The sequence below is a fragment of the Syzygium oleosum genome, unplaced genomic scaffold, assembly GCF_021117445.2.
Source record: "Syzygium oleosum isolate NSW1041296 unplaced genomic scaffold, Sole_v2.1 Sole_v2.21, whole genome shotgun sequence".
Taxonomy (NCBI): Eukaryota; Viridiplantae; Streptophyta; class Magnoliopsida; order Myrtales; family Myrtaceae; genus Syzygium; species Syzygium oleosum.
Window position 1 is genome coordinate 6,866,540 of NW_026607505.1, and position 27,849 is coordinate 6,894,388.

The window sequence follows — 27,849 nt, forward strand, 5'->3', positions numbered from 1 at the left end:
CCTTTTAGTTAATATAGCAGTTTTTTAGATCGCCAATTCAGGGAAAAAAGTCAACTCCAGAAATAATTACAAGGGACAAGCCTAAGAGAATTATTTGAGTATCAATTGCAAGATATCTATAGGTGCAGAAATTTCAGGAGCCAAACTGTATATTCAGATTCATCTTTGGAATTTTCCTCTGATTTTTCAGAGATTCTCAAACAAATTAAAATGGAAATGTTGCAAGGTTCTCTTAAACACTTGGTAAGAGTGATTGCATATGCGGTTTGGGAACACATCATTGTGCTAAAAACTTTGCACTTCTAAATCCACTAGTAAAAAGAATCTATACTAGAATTGTATTTCCACCGAGTATTAAAGTTACAATCGGACGGCTTCAATATTTAAGCAAGATCGTTTTGTTTCTTTCATCATTTCGACTCGGGATCATCTCATCGTTGCCACGACTCAATCAAAAACGACCCCGACGTTAGCGAATACCTGACGCATCGTTCCATGATCTCGCGAACATCGATCGCCCGACTAGCTTCCCCGAAATAATTTCTCGGGGAAATGGACCATCGAACCATTAATGCGGATCGATATTTTGTGCTGATAATTGAGCCTTGAGACTTACAGGCCACCAGAAACTAGAGGGGGGAGGGAGAGACCCCTTCACTTGGGATTTGACCAAAAGAAAGAAAATTGAACAAAATGACCGGCGAGGGTATGAAGGCTTAATTTCGATAGCTACTTGATAGGGCCGCTTCCAAAGCTTGAAAATGACTGAAGAAGCGACCAAATTCACTTAATCATAGAGTGCCTATGATTTTGAACTTTTCTAACCAATCTATTGAGTTTCACATTGCCTGCAAGGCTGCGTAGTTGTAGAAGAAACCCGCTACAACGAGCCTCCAGCTCGATCTTCTCAACCACCCTTTGAAGATCTTTCTTCGTTTCTTTAAAGAGCCCATGAATGAAATTATTAATCTCTCTTTTTCCTTTTTATTGGGCATTTTTGGTTTGTGATTTATTGGTGGTCCGGCCACAGAAAAACAGAGAAAACAGAGACGTACTTATAGAACCGTTCATTTCAAGTCATTTTCCTTGTCTCTTGGAAGTCTAAAACTCTGACCCCAATAATCGACCCTTCTTTCTTCTCATCGATATGTTGCAGTTTCGATTGATGCGCAACTTGTGCAAGCAATCAGGATGTTTGGTGGTTCGAGAAACAGATCCACGTCGATAGTTCATGTGTACCATATGAATTCGACTTCTCGAATCAAAGGTACAATTAAGCCCATGATTTTAGTGCGTGATATTTCATTGGCCCGACAACCTCCGCGGGGCTCCTTGTCTTTCCAAAGAAAATCTCAAATGATAAACCAGGTCAAATTAAATGCTTGCCCCCAAACATATACCACTAGCTAGTGGTCGATGGTGGCGAGAATTGACGGAGGTGCCTCCTCTAGATTTTGTAAAAGGCATTGCGTCTTAAAATGAGCAGTAAAAATGCCTGAAAAAAGGTTGAAGCAGATGAATGTAGCGTCTACTACATTTTGACATGGTACAGATGTGCATACATGTGAGTCAGCCTTACCTTTGTTTAGCCGATTCACCCCGTCAATGACCCAGTAACCTACAAAACTGAGATCGAGGAACCTGCCCGCCGGAAGGGGCACTATTTGTTCGATGGATCGAGGACTAATCAATTATGTTTGCCATCCCTTGAAAGCGCAAGCATCAAGGCCAAGCGATCAGAGCCGGATAATGTGCATCATGGTCTCTTCTGAACTTCCCAGCTTTGATTAAAACTATAAGCAATCTTCTACTTCATCTGGGACATGCAACTTTTCTATCTCAGCCTGTCAAACGATTATAAAGATAAAGAATGAGAAACAGAGCTGACGCTTAGCAGGAAGAGGCAATCGTGAGAATTATCTCAGCTAAAGGAGAAGCAAACTAGAAAGAGGCACATGCATATCCTCATATAACAGCCAAGAATTGGAGACGATAGCTGATTCAGCAAGCAGCGGAATGGAGAAAAGTCAATCACCTTAATGGTGGCAACATCAGTTGCTGATGGTTTTAAATCCAGAGCAAGGCCAAAATGTAGCATGGCCTGCGCATGCATGTTCCGTGACTTGTAAATCTTGCCCATCAGAGCATATACGCTGCTTTCTCGAGGGGCATATTCTTTAAGCTCCTCTAGGACTTCTAAGGCTTCGTCAAGCTTTTCCAGGCTGATGAGTATATTAGCCTTCTGATACATGGGAAGAGGGTTCTTTCTATCAGCTAAAATAGCTCTCTCCATCATCATCAAAGCTTCCTTGCTTCTCTGTCAGATGAAGGAAATAAATATTCAGAAAGACGCAACTAAAACAATAATAATTCATTCCTCTTCAATCAAAGAAATAAATGATTCAATGCAACTAGCAATCCAACCTTCAAGGCATGCAAAGCTGTTCCAAGGTATGACATTATAACTGAAGAACATGGATTTATCTCAAAAGCCATGTGGAAGTGATGCTCTGAGAACTCAAACTTCTCTTGGCGAAGATAAACCATTCCAAGCCCATACCAGGCATTATAGTGTCTAGCATCGACTCTAAGGGCAGTCTGATAACTTTTAATCGCATTTTCAAAATCCTCCAAAGATACATACCTGTAGATACAATGCATAGTAAACTTATGACAACATGATCAAAAATTTGAAACTTAAGCAGCAATTTAGAAGATTTATCCTGCATATGTAACAAATGAAAAGTACAGGGACAAGAAAAGCGAACAACATACTCATGACCACAAAGAGTATGGGCATATGCAAATTTTGAATCCAGCTGCACCGCTCGCTGGAAATTCTTCAGAGCAGTTTCATGGTCCTTCTGCAAGCTATAGCAATTACCCATGGCACACCTGCATTTTATTGAATAAAGGCAGAAGTATAAGAACAAAAGGTGCTTGTTATTGACAGCCCACTCCAACCAGAAACCCAAAGAGGACTTAAAGCATTATCCCATACAATGCATAGGTTTAGCTTATATTGTACTTGACAATTAATCAACAAAACGAATATTCACCAGTTACAGCAAGCAGCAGATCTATCTAAGTAGTCCAGTTACAGATGCTCAAGGAGAAGATTAGGTTCTCAACTAATTATTAGATAGGGCGAAGGTACCATGATTGAGGAGCTAGACGGTCTGCTGCGATCAGCTCTTGAGCTAGGTAACTTAACTTCATATCTTCCTTCAAATGCTGCAAAGAATGGAGAAACAAAATTAGCAAATGATACGAAACTCAAGCAAGTAAACAGCTCAATCCACTGGCATCTTAAGAAATGGAGAGTCACAGATAGAAACCAGACTACTGTTACTTGAACTTGCAAAAGCTGGGAGACAGATTTACATCTCAATCTGACAACAGACGAGAGCATCTGAAGAATGGAGATCTTACATAAAGAACAGTTGAGTAAATATCCATTCCTTCTAAACTGTAGGGAGATGCGCGACGAGAGAGATTAAAGGCTTGATCAGCTTCCATATAATTGACCAACTGAAAGTACGCTTTGCCAACCTGCAATTTTGCCATGCTCGTTCACATAACGCATTGTTACTGCACGTACACTAGCATTGCCTAATGAAAATAGACAAAGTGTCGTGAATTTTTCTGCTTATTCCAACACCTAGCAGCAAAGAAACTTTCATCTTCTTTTCAAACCACTGAGCCAGCACAGACAATGAAATGTAAATGCATTTTCAGGATCCCACCGCAATCTATAAGATTGCAGCGGAAAAGAAAGCCAACAAAAATTTCTTGTTTTAGCTTGACATCCTATAGTATCTGTATTTGTCTAACTGATAGTTACATGCCAAACCAATATGCTCAAAGAGATCATAACATCTCGTGAAGGGGAATTTTCATCAACATTACCTGTGAAAGCACCCAGCCTGTATTGTAATGCCTGTGTGGAAGTCTTGAGTAAATATCTAGTGCATCCTGTGCGGAGAAAAAACATAATCAGAAAAAGGAACATTATAAAGAAGATGAGAACACAATCTTTGGCTATTACAAAGGCAATTCAAAAGTACCTGACATCTGTACATGCAGGAAAGCCTATAGGCTTCCCCGAATAATCTTAGCAGACCTAATACTTCTGCTGTGCCAGTTAAAACCCTTGCACTAGTCAGTACAGGCCCAGCAACAGGCATACTTGCTCCTTCTTGATCAAAGGTTCTATTGTCCCCCGAAGGACAAGAAAAATTTGCCAATGTAGGATTGAAACGAGAATCATCAGTAACCTCATTCCGTACTCCTAGAGGATGTGAATAAAGACAATTTCTAGTCATTGAAATCATTAGAACAGAACAAATGAGGACTTCCACTAAAGTAAAAGCAGCACGATTTTGAGGTTGCGAGAATCCAGGACACATCTACTGTGAAATTGGAAAAACAACCCAAAAGAGAAAGCTCTCTGCCCATTTGAAATAGAAACAAGAACAGGAGAAAACTATACTTCTGCACATTTATGCAAATTTTGAACAGAGAATGAGATATTTCAATGAATCTTCCTTCATGCCGCGAAAACCACTTTAAAACAATAACACTATACAAACACTTCATTTTGAGCCACAGGTTTTGGGACTCAATGACAGGAACACAAATAGCCGAAAGGGAGATGACCACTGCTCACTTCCATAAACATTTCCAAGTTGTCCAACAAAACATATGATGTTTACATCCCTTATTAGTTAACTATGCCCTTCACAATCTTAACAAAGCTAAGCAAACAACAAGGACTTCTAAAGGTTTCCAACTCAAAGAAATGAATTTTCGAATTATAATTGTCTATGCGTTTTGAGAGGCAACCATGGGGTCCTAGAGGCTGGATCATGTTCCCATTCTTAAGTGGGCACTTATCCAACTGTTTTCTTTACATGCAGGATGCACTGCCATTAAGGAATCGGATTGATTCCTCACTGCTTCAAGCGTGACATCCAAATTTAACAACCACTAATCTATACTTGACAACTTATTACAACAATTTGAGAATATCTGTTCACAGCCCTTCTTAAGTTCCAACTGATTCGCATAATCTAAAATTCCTCTTAATACACCTAATAAAAGAAATTGAGATTGTTCTAGTTCAGATACCCTGCAAAACAAGAATCCAATAGGATTAACACTGACTTATTTCGGTTCCAATGAATGCCTAAGCGTACAGTTGAGCGTGCTTCATACTCGCCATGAAAACCTTCTAAATTCAAAACCATCATTAGACCCATGAACATGTGACCTTCCAAGATCATATTCGCTTACTTGATAAAACTTGAAGCACAACCATGCCCATTCTCTTACCATCAAAGTGATAGAGCATGCCTTCTCTTATACAAATATGATGCAGTAAGATTCTTCTAACTCATCAATTTAAGTAAAATCAGAAAATCATTACTTGATCAGAAACGTCACCTTCATCAGAATTTTCACCAGCCCAAGACTGTCCTTTTCGGAAGGTCACTGCACGAAGTGCTGCAGAACTCGGTTTTGAACTTCCAAGATACTTAGAGGAGTTGCTAGCACCATTTCCAGCAGCTGATGTTGCATTTGTAGTTGCATTTGCCGCTGCATCTCCAGCAAGTCTTGTACTTCGTCGAGGACCAGAATCAGAAAACAATCTTCCCGATATCTGAAAGAGATATGAATTATGAGAAGAAACTTGAATTGGTCTTTGTTAGTCCGACCAGCTATATTCACCTCAATATTGAGAGCGAAAAGGGGCATGAATGCCCTATAACAACATAAAACCATCAACTCACTATTTTATTAGCGTAATAAATTCATTCAAATAACTCAAAAGCTGATATACAATAAAATTAGTCTTCTAGATGTCTTCAACTAAGAAAAGTGGTCGGCATAAGCTTCTGCTGAATAAGTGAGAACCCTCTTTATCGGCCTACTTCTTTTCTTTTGTGGGTGGGAAAATTCTCAGCCTATTATTCTGCCGAGGACTCCAGAAAATCTAAGGCCCACCTCACATACCTAGATTTTCCTGTTAAGCCCAAGAACTGATCGTGTAGGCACTCAAGCTAATATATATCTAACTGTTTGAACTTGGGTGATGACTCCCATTAAAAAAATGAAACTGCAATTGTCATATTGTCAGCCAATCTAAACCAGCCATTTAATTAGACAGAAAAAAAAATTTATTACCTTTCGCAATTTTCCTTCATCTACAAACTTTCTTCGAGGAGCTTGAATCGTCGAGTTTACAGTTGACCTTGGGGAGCTATCAACGCCAAGTGCACTCAAGTTTGGTCCATTTGGCTGCAAATTTCTACACGGTGGTGGGGGTGCAGCACATGACAACTGCAGAGACTTTAAAAACAGAAACATCCAGATGATCTATACTATAAAAAATATTAGATGTTAAGAGCCAAAATTGGATGAGACATAGTTATATGAGCTTACATTTATTCTAATAAAGCACTCGACACGAGAAAAGAAGTTGCTGTTCCAGTCTTATAAAAACGGAGAGAAACATCGTTAAAAATTTAGGCTGATAAGTCATCACATCCTTTCAATAGCTTTTAACAGAAGGGCATGCAATACACCGCAGCCTCTTGTTAGTCAGAGTGGGGATGGTGAAGCAAAGTAAGAGTTATAAGGTCATTAAGTTTAATAAGTTTCATAAAAAATTAATCTGACTTTCTATAGCCAAAAGTACCCGACTTCTTTCCCAAGTCAAAAATGACTCCTGAGTGTAGGGAAATAACTTCCATTGAGACGAAAAACGACATAAAGAATCTAGACTTAAGCAAGAATGACACAAGGAGGGTTTGTGGCTCCAATATGTGGAAAGAAAATGGAAAATTCCTAGTAAAAAATGTAGTACGATGGGTAGGCTTCCTTTGCTCATTTAATTGCAAAAAACATCTGTTCTTTTCTTACATTAAAGCTGACAAAATATGATTAAATCATAGTTAACACAATAAGTAACATGCTGAATAAAAGTATCAATAAATATATATTTCCTAACAGAGATTATTAGCATTAGGGATGTAATGTGAAAGTATCAGACAATTTGCATTGAAACGCTAGGAACATTGATTTCCGCGATCCTAATAACTGGCGTATCATAAGACAAAACGTGCGTGCCACTCAAAATTACAAACTTCCAGGTGGTAACCCTTAGTTGACATCGTGGACACCAACTTGTAGACCAGTCAACTTTGAAAGAGTTCAATCGGAAATTACAAATCGAACCAAATAGCAAGGCATAACTCAAGTGAAATTGAGTTATTAGCTTGTCATGCATTTTACCAGATGACTCATTCAGTTATATTAGGGACGGCAATTCGTGCCGCGTCTCATATTTGTATCAGTTATTTGTGTAATTTCATTCCCTTATTAAAAAATTATGAATTTCGGTTTCTCATTAATTTGCTTAAGACGTGCCAATTCATGTACATTTCGAGTTGTTCGTGTCACATTCACGTTTCTCTCAAAAAGTTTGTCTCATGTTTGACTCGTATTATACGATCATTCAAGAATTGGCACCCCTAGCCATGGCAAATAGCAAAGAATATGGAAGTAATAATTATCACCCATTCAGACCAAATTAAACAGTACCTTACCTGTGTAGCAACTGGGGAAGGAGTATTATATTGAGACAACTGAGAAGATCCACCGTTTAGAGGCTGACCAGAACCTCGGGAAGACGCAGTAGTTCCATGGTAGCTTCCGGCAACATCTCTTGCATTATTGCCTAGCATTTGTTTCAGTTGCCTTGAGCTCACATCATCCATTGACCTCCTGGCTGTATTTAAGTTGTGATCCTCACTTGACATATCTGCATTTTGAGGGGAAAACCCATTGGGCAAGTATTGCTTATGAATACAAGCAGCAGCTGCCTCACCGAAAACTGCAGCCGCTTCTTCAGCAGAACCTAAAAAGTCATGGAAAGATGATGAATGAGACTTGTATGTGGAGAAAATCCTGTACATGACCACCCAGTGACAAGGTTAATATTCACAAAGTAGTGGGAACCCAATGTGGCAATATTATGTAAGATTCAAGTAGCTGTCATTAGATAAATGCCACTGTGGAAGAAACGCGATAACCTCAAACTAAATAGACAAATACTCCAAAAAACTCAATCCCAATAGGCACTTCTCTGCATAAATACTTGAATATAGGTTTACAATTGTAATAAAACTAACACAGAATTTCAAACGTGTGCTTGTCATTGCCATCATACTACAATTACAATAAACAAAAACATGGAAAAATCCCCAGAAACAGGGAATAGGCAGAAAAAAGTTACTGCTCTGCGCAGGGAACATTTCCATGTTTTATTCACTGGACAGTGTTCATATAACATTTGCTGAAGAAGTCGACTAGTACTTGAGAAGTGTAGACCAGGTCAATTTAATTCAAATGGTTTTCTACTACTTCCATGTCCATCTACTAAGCACTTCAAATAAATAACATCAAACAAATCAATTTATTGAAATATGCCCAATTATCATCACCGAAACTCAGAATCACGCAAGAGAATAAGGATATCTTTAGCACAAACCTAAGGCACAGAGCTCCTCATATGCAGCCCACAATAAAGGATCTGTTGACAGAGCTTGCTTGAAGTGATGGATGGCACCTCTCTTTCTATCAGTATATCTATGAGACGCAAACATAGAAAGGTAAGGAACTTTCTGTTTATGCGAAAACAGATTAACTAGCAAGAACACCATATTCTCTCACAATACTTTAGTCAGGCAAAGATTATGCCGTGTCTACACTTATAAAGCCAACAATGAAGAATGCAATCTTGAACCATTTCCACACCAATGAAACATGGATAACCTAGAAAAAAGCACCAGCATTTGCTAATTGGATTACACTGACCATAGATCATATAACAAATCTAGCATTTGCTAAGACTTATAGCTCCCAATCGTGAAAACTATGTAAGCTACATCTAGACATACAGAAGTTGGGCTTTGCCATGCTACAAACAGTGTAAAGAATTCTGAGAATGGAGCGAAAAATGGGAAATGGAAGAGCTAAAACATCATGCTAAATTGTTCAAGGGTAAAGCTTTTCCTTCCACCACTAGCTTATTTGCGTTAGTACGATTACAATTTTAATTTTGTAGACTGGACAAAATGTGCATGGCTATTTCCTTTTTGTTTTGAATAAGAGAGTACATCCTCTTACCTTTTCTTCCTTACAGGAAAGCAACAGTTACTATCTCACTTTCCTCCTAAACGGATGGCTGCATCTTACTGCCCTCTTTTTTGGCCAAATACATTTTACTGTCCTTGAAAATGCAAATTTTTAATGCAGTTCTTGATTCCCTCCCCTCCTTCTTTAAAAAGAAAAGGAAACACATCATAGGAAAAAAATGATGAAAGTATAGCAGCCTAACCTTATACTACATCTTGCTTCATTTTTTAAAAGAAAGCCCGTGACAATAAGTAACAAAAGGGAGAGTGATTCACAACCTTCAAGAATGAAGGAGGCTGTGTGAATCATTTATTGTTGCATGTAATTGAACCAGACTGATCTAGACTATAGTTTTTCAATCTTTCAAGGGGGAGAGAGACTGATTCACAAAAGGGGGGTTGCAACGTGAAGTTGGTGCTTGGAGAGATGCCATTAATTCTTCTGTCAGAAACAAGGAAGTTACTCAGATGGCTCCTCTACTTGTCTTTTAGCTCATTGGAAGAAAAGAAACAAGATGATATTTCAAGGAGTTAATTTCATGGTTTTCTTTTATGAATAATTAGTAATATAATAGTCATTTTTGCTATGTTGGGGACGTTTGATTTCATACTTCTAGTTTGTTGGAAATGTTAGAAACAAACTTTGGCGCATAACTTTTGTATTTGGGAGGCTCCCCCTCTGAAGTCGTTTTGTAATGGGCCAGTACCCCTTGGTACCTCTTCAATAGAGTTTTCCTTATCTCTGACGAACATGGTAATTTCAGAGAAAGAGATTCTCAAACTATTTTTGCTTATTTCACCTCTGTCCACATTTTAGATATGACATAGCATCTATATCACCAACTACAAAAAAGAGAAACCATTTTAATTACTCCCGATAGACAACGTATACAAGAAGGATGCTATCAGGATGATTCTGCAAAAAATGCAATAACAACCTGTAGATAAGGCCAAGAAGGTAGTGACCAGCAGCACCATTTGGAACCTGCTCGCAGCACAGAACAGCAATTAGCAAATGACCACATCCATCAAACCAAGACATAAGCAATACGAGTTCTGTCAAACAACATGAGGTTAGACCGATATAAACCACATGCAATGAGATTTAAACTACTATGAAATAAATCGAGACCACCGGCTTCATTTGCATAGGCAGGTCACATACCTCTGCCCCGGGCTCATTGGCAGGGCATAATGCTGACTCGGCCTCTTTGAGCAGATCCATCTGAAAACACGATATTGCAAACAAGTAGCGTGATTGAGGCATCTGTGTCCCTTCACATAAAGAATACTTCAATCAATCAGGGAAACAAATACCCAAGAAACTTTACAGAAGGAACCCAGTAGAGAAGAAGGGGTGGAGGGGCGTGACCCCAGGATAAATGAGTAATTCAGCAAAAACACAAAATTATCAGCGAAACAATGAAGACACAGGAGACCAGCCCTACCCTTCAGAATATGGTAAGCACAGTAAGCTTGATTGTTGTGCAGGTAGCAACCAGCTAACAATTGCCGATTCACCTGAAAGCAACCGAACGACCCAGAACTCAACTTCAACATAACATATAAAAAAGGAATACAGAACATGCTAAAAAAAACAGAAATTCATAAATCCGAAGCTTCATAAACCGATATGTCCGAACCCAACGGCCGCTAAAGCGAAAAACCCACAGAAAACGAAAGCGCCAGGGAAGCGTCCAAATCACCAGCGCACTAAAAGAGGAGCTAGCAGTGCAATCGCATAATCACAACAGTAAAAGTTCGCTCCACTGAGAGCAAAAGCTAGACATCGAATTCGAGAAGCACGGGGGACTGCAGGGAGTGAGATTGGACACTGATGGAGCGAAAAGAAGTCGCACCCAAATCTACCGGAAGAGAGAGAGAGATTGGAAACGGACGACGGAATCCTCAGCGCGCATCGCACCACGGCAACCAACGCAAAAAGAGACGCACTCGATTCGACGCTCGAGCTCCTTCGGCGAAACAATTCAGAAGAAGAATCGGTGAAAACTAACCTCGGAAGGGAACTCGGCGCACAGGCGCTCGCACATGAAGATGGCGTTCCGGTACATGAAGTGCCGCAGGCTGTTCTGCACGCAGTCCGCCAGCATCGCTTCCATGGCTGCCTTCGCTTCGCTTCAAGAGAGAGGGAGGGAGGGAGGGAGAGAGAGAGGGATGGCGCTGGGGGCTTCTTGCTTGCTCTCTAGCAGGTTTCAAAATTTGCGCCGCACGTGCCGTCCCCTGTTTCGAACGACTGCGGTCACGTGACATGGTTTGTTTTTTTTTTATTCATCGCGGTTCGGTTTCGGGCGGGCGGGCGGGCGGGCCCCAGACGGGAGTTTCATTCGAAAAAGCAAGCTGCGGAGTCTAGAAGTAGAACCCAACGGGTAACCCATTCGATCGAGCCGTTTTATTACCCGTCACGCGATGCGACAACTAATGTGTTGTCGGAAATTTCGGGACGTAAAAAATCCGACTTTTCTTTTCTCTGGAAAAGATCATTTTAATCTCTGTTTTGCGGCGGTGGCGTCATGGACCGATGAAGCTCGTCGTGGGCTCGGGGCGGCGGTGCGGTGGAGACATGTGTCACAATCAAGAGTCCACCGTGCCCATCTGATCGAGAAAGTAGGCCAAGGTAGCCCATGACTTCAGGCATGTTATTCCATAATATTTCTGTATCTAAAGTTTTCTAAGGGACTCGAGAATGTTTAAAGGGTATTATGTGAAATGTATGCTTGTCGTTGATAGGTAGGTGCTGGGAATCATTTAAAAATTAGGTACCATCTCCTCATTTGTACCATATAAGCATCTGAGCAATATGGCTAGGGGTGTAAATGGGTCGGGTTGGGTTTTAATGATACCCTACTCGACCCAAAACTCATAGGGTCATACTTGACCCGCCCAAACCCACCCCAAGACCCTGTTCAGCATACACCCCAAGGGTCGGGCCGGGCCGAGTCAGGTTGGGTTGGGTCGGAGGTTGGTTGGTTTTTTTTTTCTTTTTTTTTTAGATAGATGACAAATGACTTGGCATTTCGTTTGTTAATCCCCTTGAGCAACAGGTTCTCGGCGTCATAATTCTTGTAAAGCTTATGTTTTCTCCCCTTGCAGGTTTAATACCTTCCTTTCACTAAAACCTTTTTGTAGGGGCAAAAAATTTCTAATTCATAGAAAAGACCACATCAAGCGAATCCCAAGGGAAGAAAATGACATAAATGCGGGTAAATAGCAAAACATAACACAGTGCAATGGGCTAAGCAAACAAAGTTACAAACACTAGATAAAGCATAATGAGGATGAGCAAGCACAGAAGCCTAATAGAGTTCGTAGTGTTAAAATAAAACGCTTAGCAACAAGAAATGCGGGTAAATAGCAAAACATAACGTAGTATCAAAGTGGCACAACAACTACTCTCTCGCATGAAGAGCCTTTCTCTATCATCTGGATAGCTTTGCCCTAAACCCTGTTTTCCTCCCAAAATCCCAAGAATCCATATCCACAACAATACCATAGTTGGTTTCTACTCCCTACCCTTACACCTTTCCAAAACCCTTAACTTCTCTGTTTCCCATTCTAAATGACGACACTTAGATCCAAAATCCCGACTTTGAAGAAAGAGGCGCAACCATAGCACAAAGGCCGCGGGTTTCCAGGTGCAGTCGTTGGTTTATTAGTTCCCTCCTCTGGCGCCACTCCTTCCCAGAAGTCCACAGCCACTGTTAACCTTTTTTTCAAGGTTCAAAAGCAAAAGAAATGGCGTAGAAGAAACCCACGATGGGTGATAGTTGTATCCAGAATGGGTCCTTGTCCTTCTTCTGGTAGGTTCCCTTCTCCTCTAGATGGTTCCTCTTTTTGGGTCCCTAAGGAAGAAACACAACCGAAACAAATCGCAAGTTAGGAGCTTTAGGTTGCCTGAGTAATAGATATCTAACAATATGGGAGAAAATAGAGAATGGGAGCTAAGGATGGCGGCATTGTGTAGAAGACTAGGACATCTCTGGACAGGAAGAAAAATCGCTGTGTTAGATAATGTGGTTACTGAGGATAAACTGCAAGAGTGTGAACGTACTGTTTTCGGCAAGCTTTTTGGAAGCATGTCTGTTAATTTCCAAGCCTTCCAAGCCACGATGAGGAAAGCATGGAAATCGAATTCTGTCATTTGCAAGCATCTACAGCCAGGTCTATTTTCATTTGAGTTTGAGTCAGTGGAGGTGAGAAACAAAATACTGAACTCTGGACCTTGGTCCTTCTCAAGTCATTTGCTGGTATTAAAGCTATGGGAGCCAAGTATGCCTCCACATTGTATTATATTCGACTCCTCTACCTTTTGGGTTCAAATTCATGGATTACCTATAGAAGGGAGGTCTGAAGCAGCAATAAGAGAAATAACAGGAAATGTAGTTGAAGTTTCAGAAGTGTGCATAGAAACAAAAGGCTTTGCATCCATAGTGGTGGGGAGAGCTAGAGTTATGTTAAAATTATCAAATCCCCTTTCCTCAGGCATGCTTTCTAGTTTTAGAGGCAAGGAGCATTGGTTGGACTTTAGGTATGAAAGACTTCCCCATTTCTGCTATTCATGTGGGGTTATTGGACATTATGCAAAAAACTGTCAACTTGTGCCTTATGAGGTCGAACTCATGTCCAAAACTAAAACACTGCTATACGGGCCCTGGCTAAAAGCTGAAGAGAATTCTATTAGCCCATTTTGGACAGCCTATTATGGGGAAATCTATGAAGTGGAAGATGAGCAGGAGATGGTACTGGAAACCCCAGAAAATTCAGGATTGATCACAGTGGCGCAGAATAAAGAAGGTGGCTCGCATACACGACCACACAATATACAAAAGGATAGGGGTAAGAGGAAATTAACGGAAAAGGAGTTGCTGGCTATAGTGCACATACCAGAAATCGAAGTAGATGCTGATCTTGAATTAGCCTCTCCACTGCAGATAGACATATCCCCATCGCTGATAGCAGGTGAAAGACTGCAAAGCAACTGTAGAAAGCTGAAGGCAAGGAATCATAAGAAGAGCAGAAGATTCGGACCGTATGATCAAAAAACCTCGGATGGCCAAGTGCTAGATGAAACACAGCTTTTAGAAACTCCGGTGCAACTTGCAAAAGAACCCAATCAATGGGCTTTGGTGGCTAGCCCTAATAAGCCACCGGGTTACATATGAAGCTATTCTGTTGGAACTGTCAGGGGTTGGGCACACCCTTGACAGTTCAAGCTTTAAGGGCCATTATAGCCCAGAAAAGGCCCGAGGTGGTTTTTTTTATGGAGACCAAGAACCAAGATTTTACAGTTCGCCGTATCAGCAGGAATTTAAACTTTCAAAACTGCTATATTGTCAATCCGGTAGGGATTGGGGGGGGGGGGGGGCTTAGCTCTGATGTGGAAGGATGGAATTTCTTTGAAAGTTAATCTTTCCACAAATGAGTTCATTGATATTACTCTTCAAGACGATGAAGTGGGTAAACAATTCAGAGCTACCTTTATTCATGCCCCAACATCGTTCCAGGATAAAATTAAATTTTGGGAAGAGGTGAAGATGCTGAGTAGCCAAAACACCTTGCCTTGGGTGTGTATAGGGGACTACAATGACATTTTGAATTACTAGGAAAAGCTAGGGAAGAGGCCTCCGGAACAACATAGACTAAATGCATTTAGAGATTTCGTCAATGCTTGTAGTTTAATGGATTTAGAGAGTGAAGGATGCGCATTCACTTGGGTGAACAATCGAGAAGGGCAGGATTTTGTTAAAGAAAGACTAGATAGGGCGGTTTGCAATATTGAGTGGAGAATATCATTCCCTCAAGCTGAGGTTTTCGTTCTACCAGCCATCGGATCTAATCACAGCCCTATATTACTGACATTAGCAGCCGAACCTCCTAGGAGTAAGAGAACATTCAAATTTGAAGCATTCTGGTTGGAACATGAGGATTGTGGGAGGATAATCACACAAATCTGGAAATCAAGATAGATTACAACACTCTAATCTAGTGCAGAAAATACAGGAAGTTTCAAGGGGATTGGCAGCTTGGAGCAGGAACACTTTTCAGAACAGCCACAAGAAGATTAAAGAGTTGCAAGAAGAACTCATGCGCATAACAAATGATTACAATCTGCACAATAGTCAAAACAAAAGGAAGGCCATTACTGAACAGATCGAAACACTGTGGAGATAGGAGGAAATGTATTGGGGAATGAGATCCCGAATCAATTGGCTGAAATGGGGTGATAAGAACACAAAATACTTTCACGCCACAACGATTCAAAGACGACAGAGGAACAGAATATCGATGCTCAAAAATGCAGAAAACATATGGATTCGTGATCTGGAGAGGTTAAAAGAAATGACAGGGGACTTCTTTCAAAAGCTTTATCATTCGGAGGGCCCCCGACAATTTGAACCTGTTTTGCAACAGTGCTCTACTATTGTCACGACTGAGATGAACCAATATTTGACAGCTCAGGTCACAATGGAAGAGGTCCATACAACATCATTTCAATTAGGCTCATTGAAGGCACCGGGACCGGATGGATTGAATTGCCAATTTTACCAAAGAAATTGGGAAAGCTTAAAAAATGGGATTTTTGAAGAAGTGAAGGAATTTTTTCATTATGGAAATCTAAACCCAGAACTGAACAGAACATATATCACTTTGATCCCAAAAGTTCATCACCCGGAAAGCCTTGATCAGTTCAGACCTATCAGCCTTTGCAACTTCGCATACAAAATTATCTCCAAAATCATGGCAAATAGATTGAAGCAGTGGTTGCCAGCGATAATAGAAGGAGAACAAAGTGCGTTTGTGGCCGGTAGACAAATACAAGACAACATTCTGATTGTTCAGGAAGTCCTTCACCAATTGCGTATCAGAAAAAGGAAAAAAAGATTCCAGGCAGTAGTAAAACTTGATATGAAGAAAGCCTATGACAGGGTAGAGTGGGACTTTCTTGAGGCTACTATGTTGAAAATGGGGTTCTGTAACTGGTGGGTGCAGAGAGTAATGAAATGTGTCACTTCTGTCTCTTTCAGTGTTAAATTAAATGGAGAACCACAACCCTATTTTCAGCCTACTCGGGGGATAAGACAAGGGGATCCCATTTCTCCCTATTTGTTCATCATAGTAGCAAACACACTCTCCACATTGATGAAAAAAGCAATTCAAGATGGAACTCTCTCTGGCATTCAACTCAATAGGCATTGTCCAGTCCTATCTCACCTCCTTTTTGCTGATGATTCGATCTTCTTCTTAGGTGGCAAGCTCATTGAATATCAAAATCTTGCACTAATCCTCAATCAATATTGCTATGCATCTGGGCAAGCCATTAATTTGAACAAGTCTGGAATCTCCTTTAGCATATGCTGTCTGCAGAGTTTAAGAGACAATATGGCAATTGAACTTAGAATCCCAGAGATTCGGAAGATTGGCAAGTATTTAGGGATTCCATCAGATTGGGGTGACTCCAAGAAACAAATGTTTGCGTGGATTTTGGCCAGAGTCAATATGAAATTAGAAGGGTGGAAGGAAAAATTCATCTCAAAGGCAGGGAAGGAAACCCTAATCAAAACTGTTGTTCAAGCTCTTCCCCAATATGCCATGTCGGTATTCAAGATCCCGGTCTCAATTTGTAAATCCATAGAAAGAAAGGTGGCAAGTTTTTGGTGGAAGAATAGCGAATCAAAGAAAGGCCTTCACTGGAAGAGATGGGAAGTGCTCAAAACCAGGAAAGATCAAGGGGGATTGGGATTTAGAGACCTAATATCCTTCAATAGAGCAATGCTAGGCAAGCAAGCATGGAGACTCTCTCAAGACCAGTCATCCTTATGGAGCCAAATCCTTAAAGGCATCTACTTCCCCACAAGGTCTTTCTGGCGGGCTGGAAAGGGATCTCGGCCATCATGGGGATGGCAGAGTATTCTCAAGGGAAGAGATGCGATATCAAACTCAGCATTATGGGCTATTGGCATGGGGGAAAAATCAATATCCGAGAAGATAGGTGGCCAAAAAGAGGATTAATAGGAGGACAAGCAAACTCTCAAGAACCAGCCAAGGTTGCAAACCTAATCCGAGATGATAGAAAATGGGATGAAGATTTACTAGCAAGAATATTTGATGAATAGACTGTAAATGAAGTGCTAGCAATACCACTATGTAGTTATGCAACAGAGGACAAACTGGTGTGGACAGCTACAAAGTCGGGGGTCTTCTCGGTGAAAAATGCATACAACCAGATTCGTCAAGAGGAAAACACACAAAATGCAATGCAAGCATCATCATCTTTCAATCCACCCCGCAAGCTATGGTGCACAATATGGAATTTACAAGTCCACCCAAGGTCGGAATATTTTTGTGGAGTGTTTGCCAGAATGCTCTCCCCACAGCAGACAACCTCTATAAGAGAAAGATCTTACCTCGACCAGCATGCCCCTTCTGTGATCAAGAAGCTGAAATAGTAGAGCATCTCCTTCTCCTCTGCCCCTGGACCGAAGCCGTCTGGACAGATCCATCGATACAGAACAGAATAGTACGTCAAGAACTATCAAGAATTGAGGTATGGATCCTTAATTATAAGCTACAACCAGATAAATTGCTGAATCTAGATGAGATGGCCATCCTGTTGTGGCTGATTTGGAAGGCAAGAAATGATTTTGTGTTTAGAGGAAAACCCCCAATTCCGAGTTCCATAATCGAGTCGGCAAGACAAATATTGCAAAATTACAAGAAGTGGAACCATCAAAATGCTAGTCTGCGTGCAGAACAGGACCCTTTACTGCGTGCAGAACAGAACCCTTTACCTCTGTACTGGAAACCACCGAAGAGAAACTGCTTCACAATCAACATAGATGGATCTTACCTTGAAGATGCAGCAACAGGAGCAGTTTCTGGAATCCTCAGAAATGAAGCTGGATCTTTGCTGGACGGCTTCGCCAAGACAGTCCCTGCAATCTTGTCGCTGCACACCGAACTGCAAGCTTTGCTGCACGCCCTGTCTTTCCTCGATGATAGAAGATCGCAGGAAATTGTGATAGAAACAGACTGCCTTGAGGTAGTGAAGAAACTATACAGCCAGACAGAAGTCGGCTGGGAAGAGGAATGCTTTGTTAAAGAAGCGCACCTTCGTATGGCCCATTTCACAAACCTAACTGTGGCCCATTGTAATCGATCCGCGAATCAAGCTGCTGATTGGGTCGCCAAGGCGCAACGGACAAATTCTCTATTTTCTTCTTGGCTAGCCCGTCCCCCTCAACCTTTATGGGAACTGTTATGTTTTGATGCCCCTTCGCCGGGTTGTAGTTTCATGAACACTTAATTTCCAATCAACTCGTATCTTTTTAGACCAAAAAAAAAAAGTGGCACAACTAGGAGCCTAGAACCTATCCACTCCTTCAATGTCTAATGCTAAACTACTCTCGTACAAAAACATTGACGAACAAAATCTTCAAAGAATAATGGATACCAAAAGTTTCGACAAACAAAATACAATCCACGTTTATCCAACTCAAGCCAACTAAACTCGATACAAAATTTTCTAAATACTTTTGATCCCAACACCTAACCAAGAGTCCCATGTTCACCTCTTCCCCATCCATATACCTACAAGGACACGTGCACAAAACACTATCAGTTTCACCACCTCAGGACCAAGTATCAAAAGATCCAAATGTCCCTATAAGACTTGACAATCACATACAAGCACATGTTGAAGCTAGATTCTGATGTGTGAGCATACATTGGCTATTCATGTACGTTCGACAGAGCTCTTCTCTATCTAGAGATAATTATATGGCGAAGATGATAATGAGATATCATTCATTGGTAAGCTTAAAGAAAACATTGAAAGCAAAGACAAAATAGCAAAAATATCATTAGTACGAACCAAAGTAAGACTAGTGAGCCACTGAAAAAGAACAGGTTGAGATCTAGGTTGAAGTGGCTCAAGTCAACTAGATCAAGGTAGAAGCTATATGGAGCTCCCACTTTTTCTTCCCTGGATACTACAAAACCAACAACCAAATTACAACTCATGAACAAATGAACTTGAAACACATTTCGGACAAAAATGCTCATGATCTAAAAAAAGGAAAAACGACCAACAAATGGCAATCTCCAACTTCATCAATCTTCTAGAGAAATCAATATCGACTTTGGCTCCATGGCTATAGTTGGCAACTCTGCATTAAATTCACGATGAAAATGAGAATTAACGTATTTATTGAAATATATAAGGGTATTAATATTCTAAAACCATATTTTTTCACCTGATTCAAAGATTTCGAGTTCTTCTAAGTCCTCTTCAATCGAATGTGAAAGTGGCACGGAACGTAACCAATCTTGAGCACATATAAGAGCCTCCACCATACTTGGGGTCAAGGAGCTACGAAACACATCAAGCACACGACCTTCTATGCTAAATGCTGCCTATGATGCTATAGTTAAGACGGGCACGGCCAAAATATCTCAAGCAATGGAAGAGAGGATAGGATATCTCGAAGAATTTATTTTCCATCAACTCAAGATATCAAACTCAGCACTATAACGTTCACATCCTTCCTCTAAATACTTGTCCAATTCACATTTTTCTTCCAAATATTGTTGTCTGGTTTGGCTAAAATACAATTCAGTCATAATGTCTGCACCAACCACAGGAGACATTGACACGTTCATTGTCCTTGTACCCTTTAACCTCAAGTTGCTTTGGGGGCATACACTAGTGCGGTATTGCTCGAATAATGACGTCAGAGATGTTAATACTTTATCTTGTAAAGTTTCCGTCTCCTTGCTTTCGTAAACATGATTGATCATCCACTTCACATATTCCCACTTATGCCGTGGGTCAAGCATGTAAGTAATGAACAAAGTAAGATTGATGTTGTTCACATTGCCAAAATACTTATTGAATTTAATCTTCATTCTCTTAGCCATTTCCTACAAACTCTAGTCCCCATTCTCACAACATCTATCAATCATTATATAAATCCCATACACATCCTTCGCCATATCATTATTAGTGACGTAAGAAGAACCCGAAACTTTTAAAGTTGTATCAAAAAGCATCTTCAGGAAAGGAAAAAGTGACGGGCATACTCTCAATCATCACTAGTGGGAAACCCTTTCGCCTTGGAAAGCTCTTCAACAAATTTGCTATCTCGAAATTCCAACGAGCTAAAAACTATTTGAAACTTCAAAGCTGCTTCCAACATCATGTATGTCGAGTTCCACCGAGTCTCGACATTCAAACATACAAGACTTTTTGGACTCAATTTTCTCTAGCTCAATATAGCCCTTAAACTGTCACGCGCCTGAGCCCCAGTCCTATCCACCAAGGCTCAGGTGCGTGACTTCCCTTCTTAGGTCATTTAATTGCGATGTCTCAGGAGACGTCGCCGACCCATCGTATTATTTAACAAATAAGCACATGCAGAAGCGAAATCCAAATCATCCAACCAACAACAATAGGGATAGCATGGGAAACATATTCACAAAAGCATGCTTTATATATATGTATTAACGATCCACATCGGAAGCAAGGATAATTACATGCCCACTACATGGGCCATTTTCCTATTACATCACAAAAAGGAGAGGAGGTCGGGATCTACTTAGCTCCTCTATCTACGAAGGCTACCTAAAAAAGAACATGGCTTCCTCCACGTTCGAGCATACAATGGCTCAGGTTCGGGGTTGTTGTCCGGATCCGACTCCGAATCACTGATGACATCATCAGGGACGTTTGACATCACAGGGGCACCCGGGGGTCCGTCAAAGCCCCGGAGAGGTCCCCAATGCTCTCCCTCGAACTAAACATACCATGCTTTTAAACGATGAGGAACCAAGTTGGTAAGCTCCTCGTCGACCCAAACGGCCGTCGTATACTTCTCGTACGTCGTATCTGTCCCCGGTGCTACATACTCAACCACCTCTACGTCTTGATCTATCGGGACATCAAAACGTAATATCCAAGTGTCCATACTAGGGGCCTGAAAAGGGTAAGCAACAACACATGAGTATAACTCAATAAGTAAATCCTCTAAGCCCAGTATAGGAGGATACCTCACTTCGGAAATACGAACAGTAACGTCAACCTCTTGGCATGTCAAAACGCAATCAAATAATCACACGCAAATACTTACCTCCCGTCGGCATATACAATTCACACGAATAATCACACGCGAAGCCCGCTTCCAATTGGCATGCGACAATTGCACATAGTAATCAATAACACTTCATATCACATATTCATACCCAATGCAACCACACGTGTTTCGATTATTACAACCGCTTAGGGCCACGACCAACACTCACGTCGGTGGTCATCCAGTGTAACCGAACATCGTCCCGCCCCATCGGGCACGGTAACGTCTTGACCTCACTCGAAGACGGCATTCAATAAAGGGCATCATTTTGAACTCTATCACAAACGACAACCGAAATCCATCGGGCATCCAAAATCCATCGGGCATCCAAAATCCATCGGGCATCGTCCTCCGCAATCATACGGATACGAAACTATTTATGTGATCACGTAAGCATATCAAGCACTCAAGCCACTTATTATCTTTCACTTAGGCTAATGCAAGAGTGTTTCATGCTTATACGGTTATAACATCTAAAACCTCGCATACATAAGATGCACGAACATCGAAAGCATTTCATTAGCAACCATACAAAATTAATACATGGGTTTCATCTTCCTAGAACAAGCAAAACAAAACATGACAAGCATTATCATCACCCAAAGATGGTTCTAACTGACCTTCCATACCTACACAATCCATCCTTAACTATTCCTAGCCAAGGATAGCCATACACATGATAGAACAAGCTCAAACAAGACTAAACCTAAGTCTAACATGCATAGAATAACGTCCTATCCACGGATTAGAAGAACTACTTTCAAAATTAATTGGATTACAGACGAAGATGGACGAACGGCTGTGGCGTTGAGCGGAAGACACAGCGGCGGCAACGAACAGACGGCGCAGCTGCGGTGAGGCAGTAGCGATGAGGCGACAAGCAGTGGCACGGCGAACGGTTGAACAGTGTGGCGATAGTGAGTGGTTTGGCAGACGGCGTGGCGACGGTGATGAGCGATGACACGGAGGTGCGGACGGCGCGGCGAGGGACGCGATGGCAATCGGTGGCGATGAGCGAACGGCGGCAAAGATGGCATGGCACAGTGGTGAGCAGCCTGGCGGCGGCGCGGCGGCGGACGGCGGCGAGAAGGGCGTAAGAGAGAGAGTGAGGGAGAGAAAGAGAGAAATGAGAGTTAACGAGAAAGTGGAATGAGAGAAGTGAGAAGGGTTTCCCCTTAAGTGATAAGACTCCAATAATGCAAGTGCATTAATGACCCAACCACCAAGCCTAGCCTAACTCCTTAATTTGCTCCCAACCAAGCAACTTCATGGACAAAGCCATCTTGGAAGTCTTCTTCAACAAGCCTCTCCCTTGGACAATTATGGCTAACAAAGTAGGTTCAAGTACTTAGTTATGGACTAATTAGGAAAACCAAACTAGAAACCAACCAAGTTGATCTCTTCCCCCTCTTCCCTAAAGTGGAGCTCAAACTATTCAAAACAAAACCCAATTTGGTCTTTCCCTAAACAAAGCTTCTAGAAGTTGCATTAAAAGCTAAACTATAGGTTAATAAACATAGAACACTAATCATGCACAAAGCACATTAATGTGCAATCATCCAAAAATCAACCAAGGTCAAATGTGGCAAGATGGGCTTTACCCTCTTGATTAACGCCTAATCGAGGCCGAATAAGTCCAATGATACGTAATTAAGTGACGTCTGATTGAGGATCATCCACTTCACATATTCCCACTTAGGCCGTGGGTCAAGTATACAAGCAATGAACAAAGTAAGATTGATGTTGTTCACATTGCCAAAATACTTATTGAATTTAATTTTCATTCTCTTAGCCATTTCCTGCAAACTCTAGTCCCTATTCTCACAATATCTATCAATCATTATATAAATCTCATACACATCTTTCGCCATACCATTACTAGTGACATAAGAAGAACCCGAAACTTTTAAAGTCGTATAAAAAAACATCTTCAGGAAAGGAAAAAAGTGACGGGCATACTCCCAATCATTACTAGTGAGAAACCCTTTCGCCTTGGAAAGCTTTTCAACAAATTTGCTATCTCGAAATTCCAACGAGCTAAAAGTTATTTGAAACTTCAAAGCTGCTTCTAACATCATATATGTCGAGTTCCAACGAGTCTCGACATCTAAACATACAAGACTTTTGGACTCAATTTCACTAGTTCAATACCGCCTTTAAACCGTCTTAGCCTCGCAGGAGAAGACCTCACATAACGCACATTCGAACATATTCTAACAATGGAATCATTTATGTCTTTCAACCCCTCTCTCACAATCAAACTCAATATATGAGCACAACATCTCATGTGGATTAGCTCACTTCTCAATACCAGAGAATTCCAAGAGTTAAGTCTCTTTTTCAAATATTGAATTCCTAAGTCATTTGAGCTAGCATTATCCACAGTAATAGAAAAAACGCTCTGAATCCCCCAATCAATCAAGCATTTCTCAACCGCTTTTCCTATTATCTAGGCAGAATGACCCGGGATCTGACGAAAATTTAATATTTTCTTGTGCAACTTCCAATTAGCATCAACAAAATGAGGAATGAAACACATATAGCTCAAATTTTGACAAAAAGTCTATGTGTCTGTTGTAAGACACTCTTGGAGATGTCTTCGAGAAATATTTCTTCAATTTACTTCTTTCATCCATGTATAAATCATAACATTTGCGCTTCAAAGTGTTGCGCAACAGGATTAAGAAATTTGGTTGGATTTTATTAACAAATCGCCGAAATCCGTCATGCTCTACCAACTTGAAAGGCAATATATCAAGAATAAAACATGATCGCTAATTCATTTCCACTATCATCTTAGTCAAACATATAAGAATTTCTTACATCTATCTAAATGACGACATATCGAACTGATCCCTTGACCACTAGAACAGCTAATATGGGCTTCATAATACATACATTCAGCCTTTTCTTGATCAGGAATATGTTTAAAGTGTTTCCACACTACAGATCTCATCTTTCTTTCTGTGACACTAGTAGCACTCACTTCAGACATCTAGCAATCCTTCTATCTATGACACTTAGAACCTACAAAGTATTATTATAATCAGAAATGTAGTCCTCAACATATTCTTAACTAAATACAAATGGTAAGCGTTTCACTATATTGGTAGAAACTATATCAATCATCTTTTCTCTTCGTGCTTCAGACTCAGCAAAAAAAAACATGAAGATTCTCAATTTCAAGCTCGAAATATTATTTATCATGCTCAACTTCAGTCTCAAGCGCATGTACACATGTCAATGCAGGACTACATAACCCAAAACTCAATTTTGATTACATTCTGCATCAGCCTCCCACAAAAGATAAATATTAAATTCCTGCACCAGTCATTTTAACTGATACGAACCTTAGAAAAGGTGGAAAATAATTCTAACTAGAGAAACGGATTTAAACGAGAGAAATCGCATCTAGGTCTTTAGTTTTGCTAGAGAAGTGAACTGACATGTCCAGAGAGTATGCCTTGATTCAAATCTTTTCAGGGTTTACTCCTTAGCTCCTAGATGTTCAAAAACCCATTATGCAGATTACTTTCGTTCTTCTTCCTTGAACTTTAGCCATCGATGATTGACGATACCAAGAAATGAGCATAATTAAGAGAAAGCAAAGCAATTTATGAATTTGAATTCCAGAACAACTGCCGGTACCAACAACTTCTACTCATAAATAGAGAATACACCAACTAAAATGTATATCCTGACAAATGCAAAAACTTCTTTTTCTTTTCCTTATATAAACATACCTGCAGGCAATTGGAATTTGGCTTCCCGAGATCACTACCATCAGTTTTGATCGCGCATCTCAATCCGCTATTTGCCACAACTAAATCATCAGCTTAGAGTGTCAACATCCAGATAACATTTTCTCGGACCAAGAGAAAAAAAACCATTTTTTCCCCGAAAGAAGGGGAAAACGAAAGACCCAACCAAACATAAGAGACCTGTATGAGACCAATTCGAAAAGCCGCTCACACTAGCAGAAAACACAAACCTCATATGAACATTGAAACGATGAAACAGAACAAGACAACACCAGAATCGTTGATATGCATTCCTAGCACTAACCCAGAAGAAGAGAAGCAAAGGAGGACAATCGGAAAAGCTCCCAATCATGAGCTGAATGAACCCACAAAGAGAGACCGGAAGTGAATAGAAGGAGCTCGAATTGAATATGTGTTCTTTGGGAGATTAAACTGGATTTGTGCAAGAGATAGAAGAGAGAGTGATTCAACTAAAAACACAACAAAGTATACGCAAGCAAGAGTGAGCTTAGAGAGAGAGTGTGACGATGCCGACTCGAGCCGTGACGTCCCAGGCTGTCATAAAAACTATGTTGCTTAATTATCTGATTTGATTAAAAACGCAAGCCGAAGACGAAAATGAAAATCAGAGATAACAAAAGAAACATAACAGACAGCTCTTATTTATTTTTTTCTTTAGGCGATTAGTATATTTACATCACAAAAGAAATAACAACTGGGAAAGAAATAATCTAGTTTACTCCTTCTACTGGCTACAAAACGTCACATCCGCGCCTGTCTTAAAGCTACCATATAAATGCCCTAAGAGACTACCTGCCCGCGATCATGATACAGCTCAAACAAAACGGGGCGGCTGCATCAACACCTGGCTTGATCAACCACCAGCCGCGAGCCTCCTTACACTCTCACAAGAGAAGGGGATGGATCCAAAGAGGTGACCACCTAGGCGAAAATAGTTTGATATGAAACGAAACGGCATCCGTCCTAAGGGAATAAAGCAATCGACCCAGACAATGGATGAGTGGTGTTCCCACACCACTCCAGGTACGAGGGATTGGGACGCTCAACGAACGATTCCTCGATATCTAGTACCGAACTATATGTGGAGATAGGTCAAGTGGGTGGATGGAACACTATGCTAACGGTCTAAAAAACATGAAAAGCAATAACAATGAGATAAACTCAGCAAGTAAATCAAGCTATAACTATTCTATTCAAACAATTATATCACGATTGAAGAGTCTACCATAAGATTATCGATTTCCATCGTGATATGAATAATGATAATATGAATATGAGAATGCATATGATATGCCCATGAATTCCTCGTGAATGTCACTTTCATTCGTAACCATCGATTTTAAAAATCGATCTTTTGCAGACCACATAGCAGCAGGCGTCTCGCTCCTACTCTGAGGTTATGCGACTTACTTACGCATCTATCACCGAGACCACATGACACGGCCTCAAGGTATAACGGCCTTGAGCTTCCTAAATTCCCTCGCTGGCTCCCACGGGGCATCACCGGGAGCATCACCGGTACTTCAGCCGATGGTTCTCACCGTAATCCTCACAATATAATGTATATGGATGTTAATGCCTCGTTTTTCGTTAAATAAAAACAAAAATAAAAAACACAATAAATAAAAATATTATTGATTCAATTCGACCCATTCATGCTTAATTGATTCGTTGGTCCAGTTGATCAGTTTTCTCAATTTAGCTAGCCCGGTCCATTACTTTTTCTTTCTCTTATGGCCCATCTCAGCTGCACTTGGCCTAACTGGAGCTTTCCTTCCACGCTTGTGTATGTGACGCAAGAATGAGATAGAGGACACGGGTGAGCGAAGGAGAGGGTGCGATGGTGACGAAGCAGTGAGTGACCGGAGCAAGTCCACAAGAAACCTTCTAGAACCTAATGAACTGGCCAATCTGTTAGAAATAACAAACCGAGAGAGAACGGTTGGAAGATAGGGCACAGGATAAGAAGGTGGTGAAAAACAGATGCAAAATGGGGGGCCGAGGGAGTTCGGAAAGAGGAGGACATCGCCGGAAGAGAAGGGTCTAAAGAGGAAAGAGTTCGGTTCCTCCATTCACGTGGAGGATTACCGGCAAATTTCCTCCCCTTGGATCTTCGGTTGCTCTTTTATCATCGCCGGAAAATGCCAACTGCCAACCGCTAAATTTCTTCATGCTTGAACAAAGAAGACCATCAATTGAAACTGTTCATCGGTGGAGAAGGAGTTACAGAGAGAGCTCACGGAAGAGAGTTCGGAGGAAGAGGAAGTGAGGTTGAGACTTGACTGAGAGAGGAAGAAGAGAGAGTTCTTTACCATTAATTAGTCGGAAGCTTCGCCGGAGTTTGTTGTTATCTGTCGGTCGTAGATGATCATCGCATTTCGATCACCGGTCATCTTCTGCTCGTGATTCATTTCTGTTGCCGCTATCATCACATTGTCGACGATTGCCAATATCGCCATACCTGTCATCGCCGATTTCTCCTCACCGTTGTCGATTGTCATTCTGCAATTCATGAACCAGGTAAAATCCTCTTCTCTTATCCTCTATTGCCTTTTATTTTCTGTAGAGGGATAGCCGAAAGTCCAATTCTCTGAATAGGATTAAACCGAGTAAAACTGACTATACATGAGACTAATAGAGCGTCATACATTCATCTAATTCGAGTACGGTTGCGAGTTTGCATCAGAAGCGATTACAATCCACTCACTCACTGTTTGCATA

The 27,849-nt window shown here is 40.9% G+C and overlaps 1 protein-coding gene across 5 annotated transcripts; it reads right to left on the bottom strand.

Moving 5' to 3' along the window:
* Positions 1–1,420: 1,420 nt before the first annotated feature.
* LOC130134339 (cell division cycle protein 27 homolog B-like) lies at positions 1,421–11,354 on the bottom strand. 5 transcript variants are annotated; one of them, XM_056320740.1, is made up of 16 exons: positions 11,216–11,354; positions 10,649–10,721; positions 10,366–10,475; positions 10,139–10,185; positions 8,555–8,652; positions 7,611–7,921; positions 6,187–6,342; positions 5,446–5,662; positions 4,068–4,291; positions 3,910–3,975; positions 3,433–3,552; positions 3,158–3,234; positions 2,776–2,895; positions 2,425–2,644; positions 2,036–2,317; positions 1,421–1,844 (listed from the first exon to the last, which is right to left on the bottom strand). In XM_056320740.1, exons 1-16 carry the CDS (start codon positions 11,318–11,320, stop codon positions 1,794–1,796), a joined length of 2,277 nt encoding a protein of 758 aa, XP_056176715.1. In that variant the 5' UTR covers positions 11,321–11,354; the 3' UTR covers positions 1,421–1,793. The 5 variants fall into 5 exon arrangements, with proteins under 5 accessions (XP_056176715.1, XP_056176714.1, XP_056176716.1 ...); XM_056320739.1 differs by having other exon boundaries at positions 6,187–6,351; XM_056320741.1 differs by having other exon boundaries at positions 6,187–6,351; positions 10,366–10,467; positions 11,216–11,259.
* Positions 11,355–27,849: the final 16,495 nt, after the last annotated feature.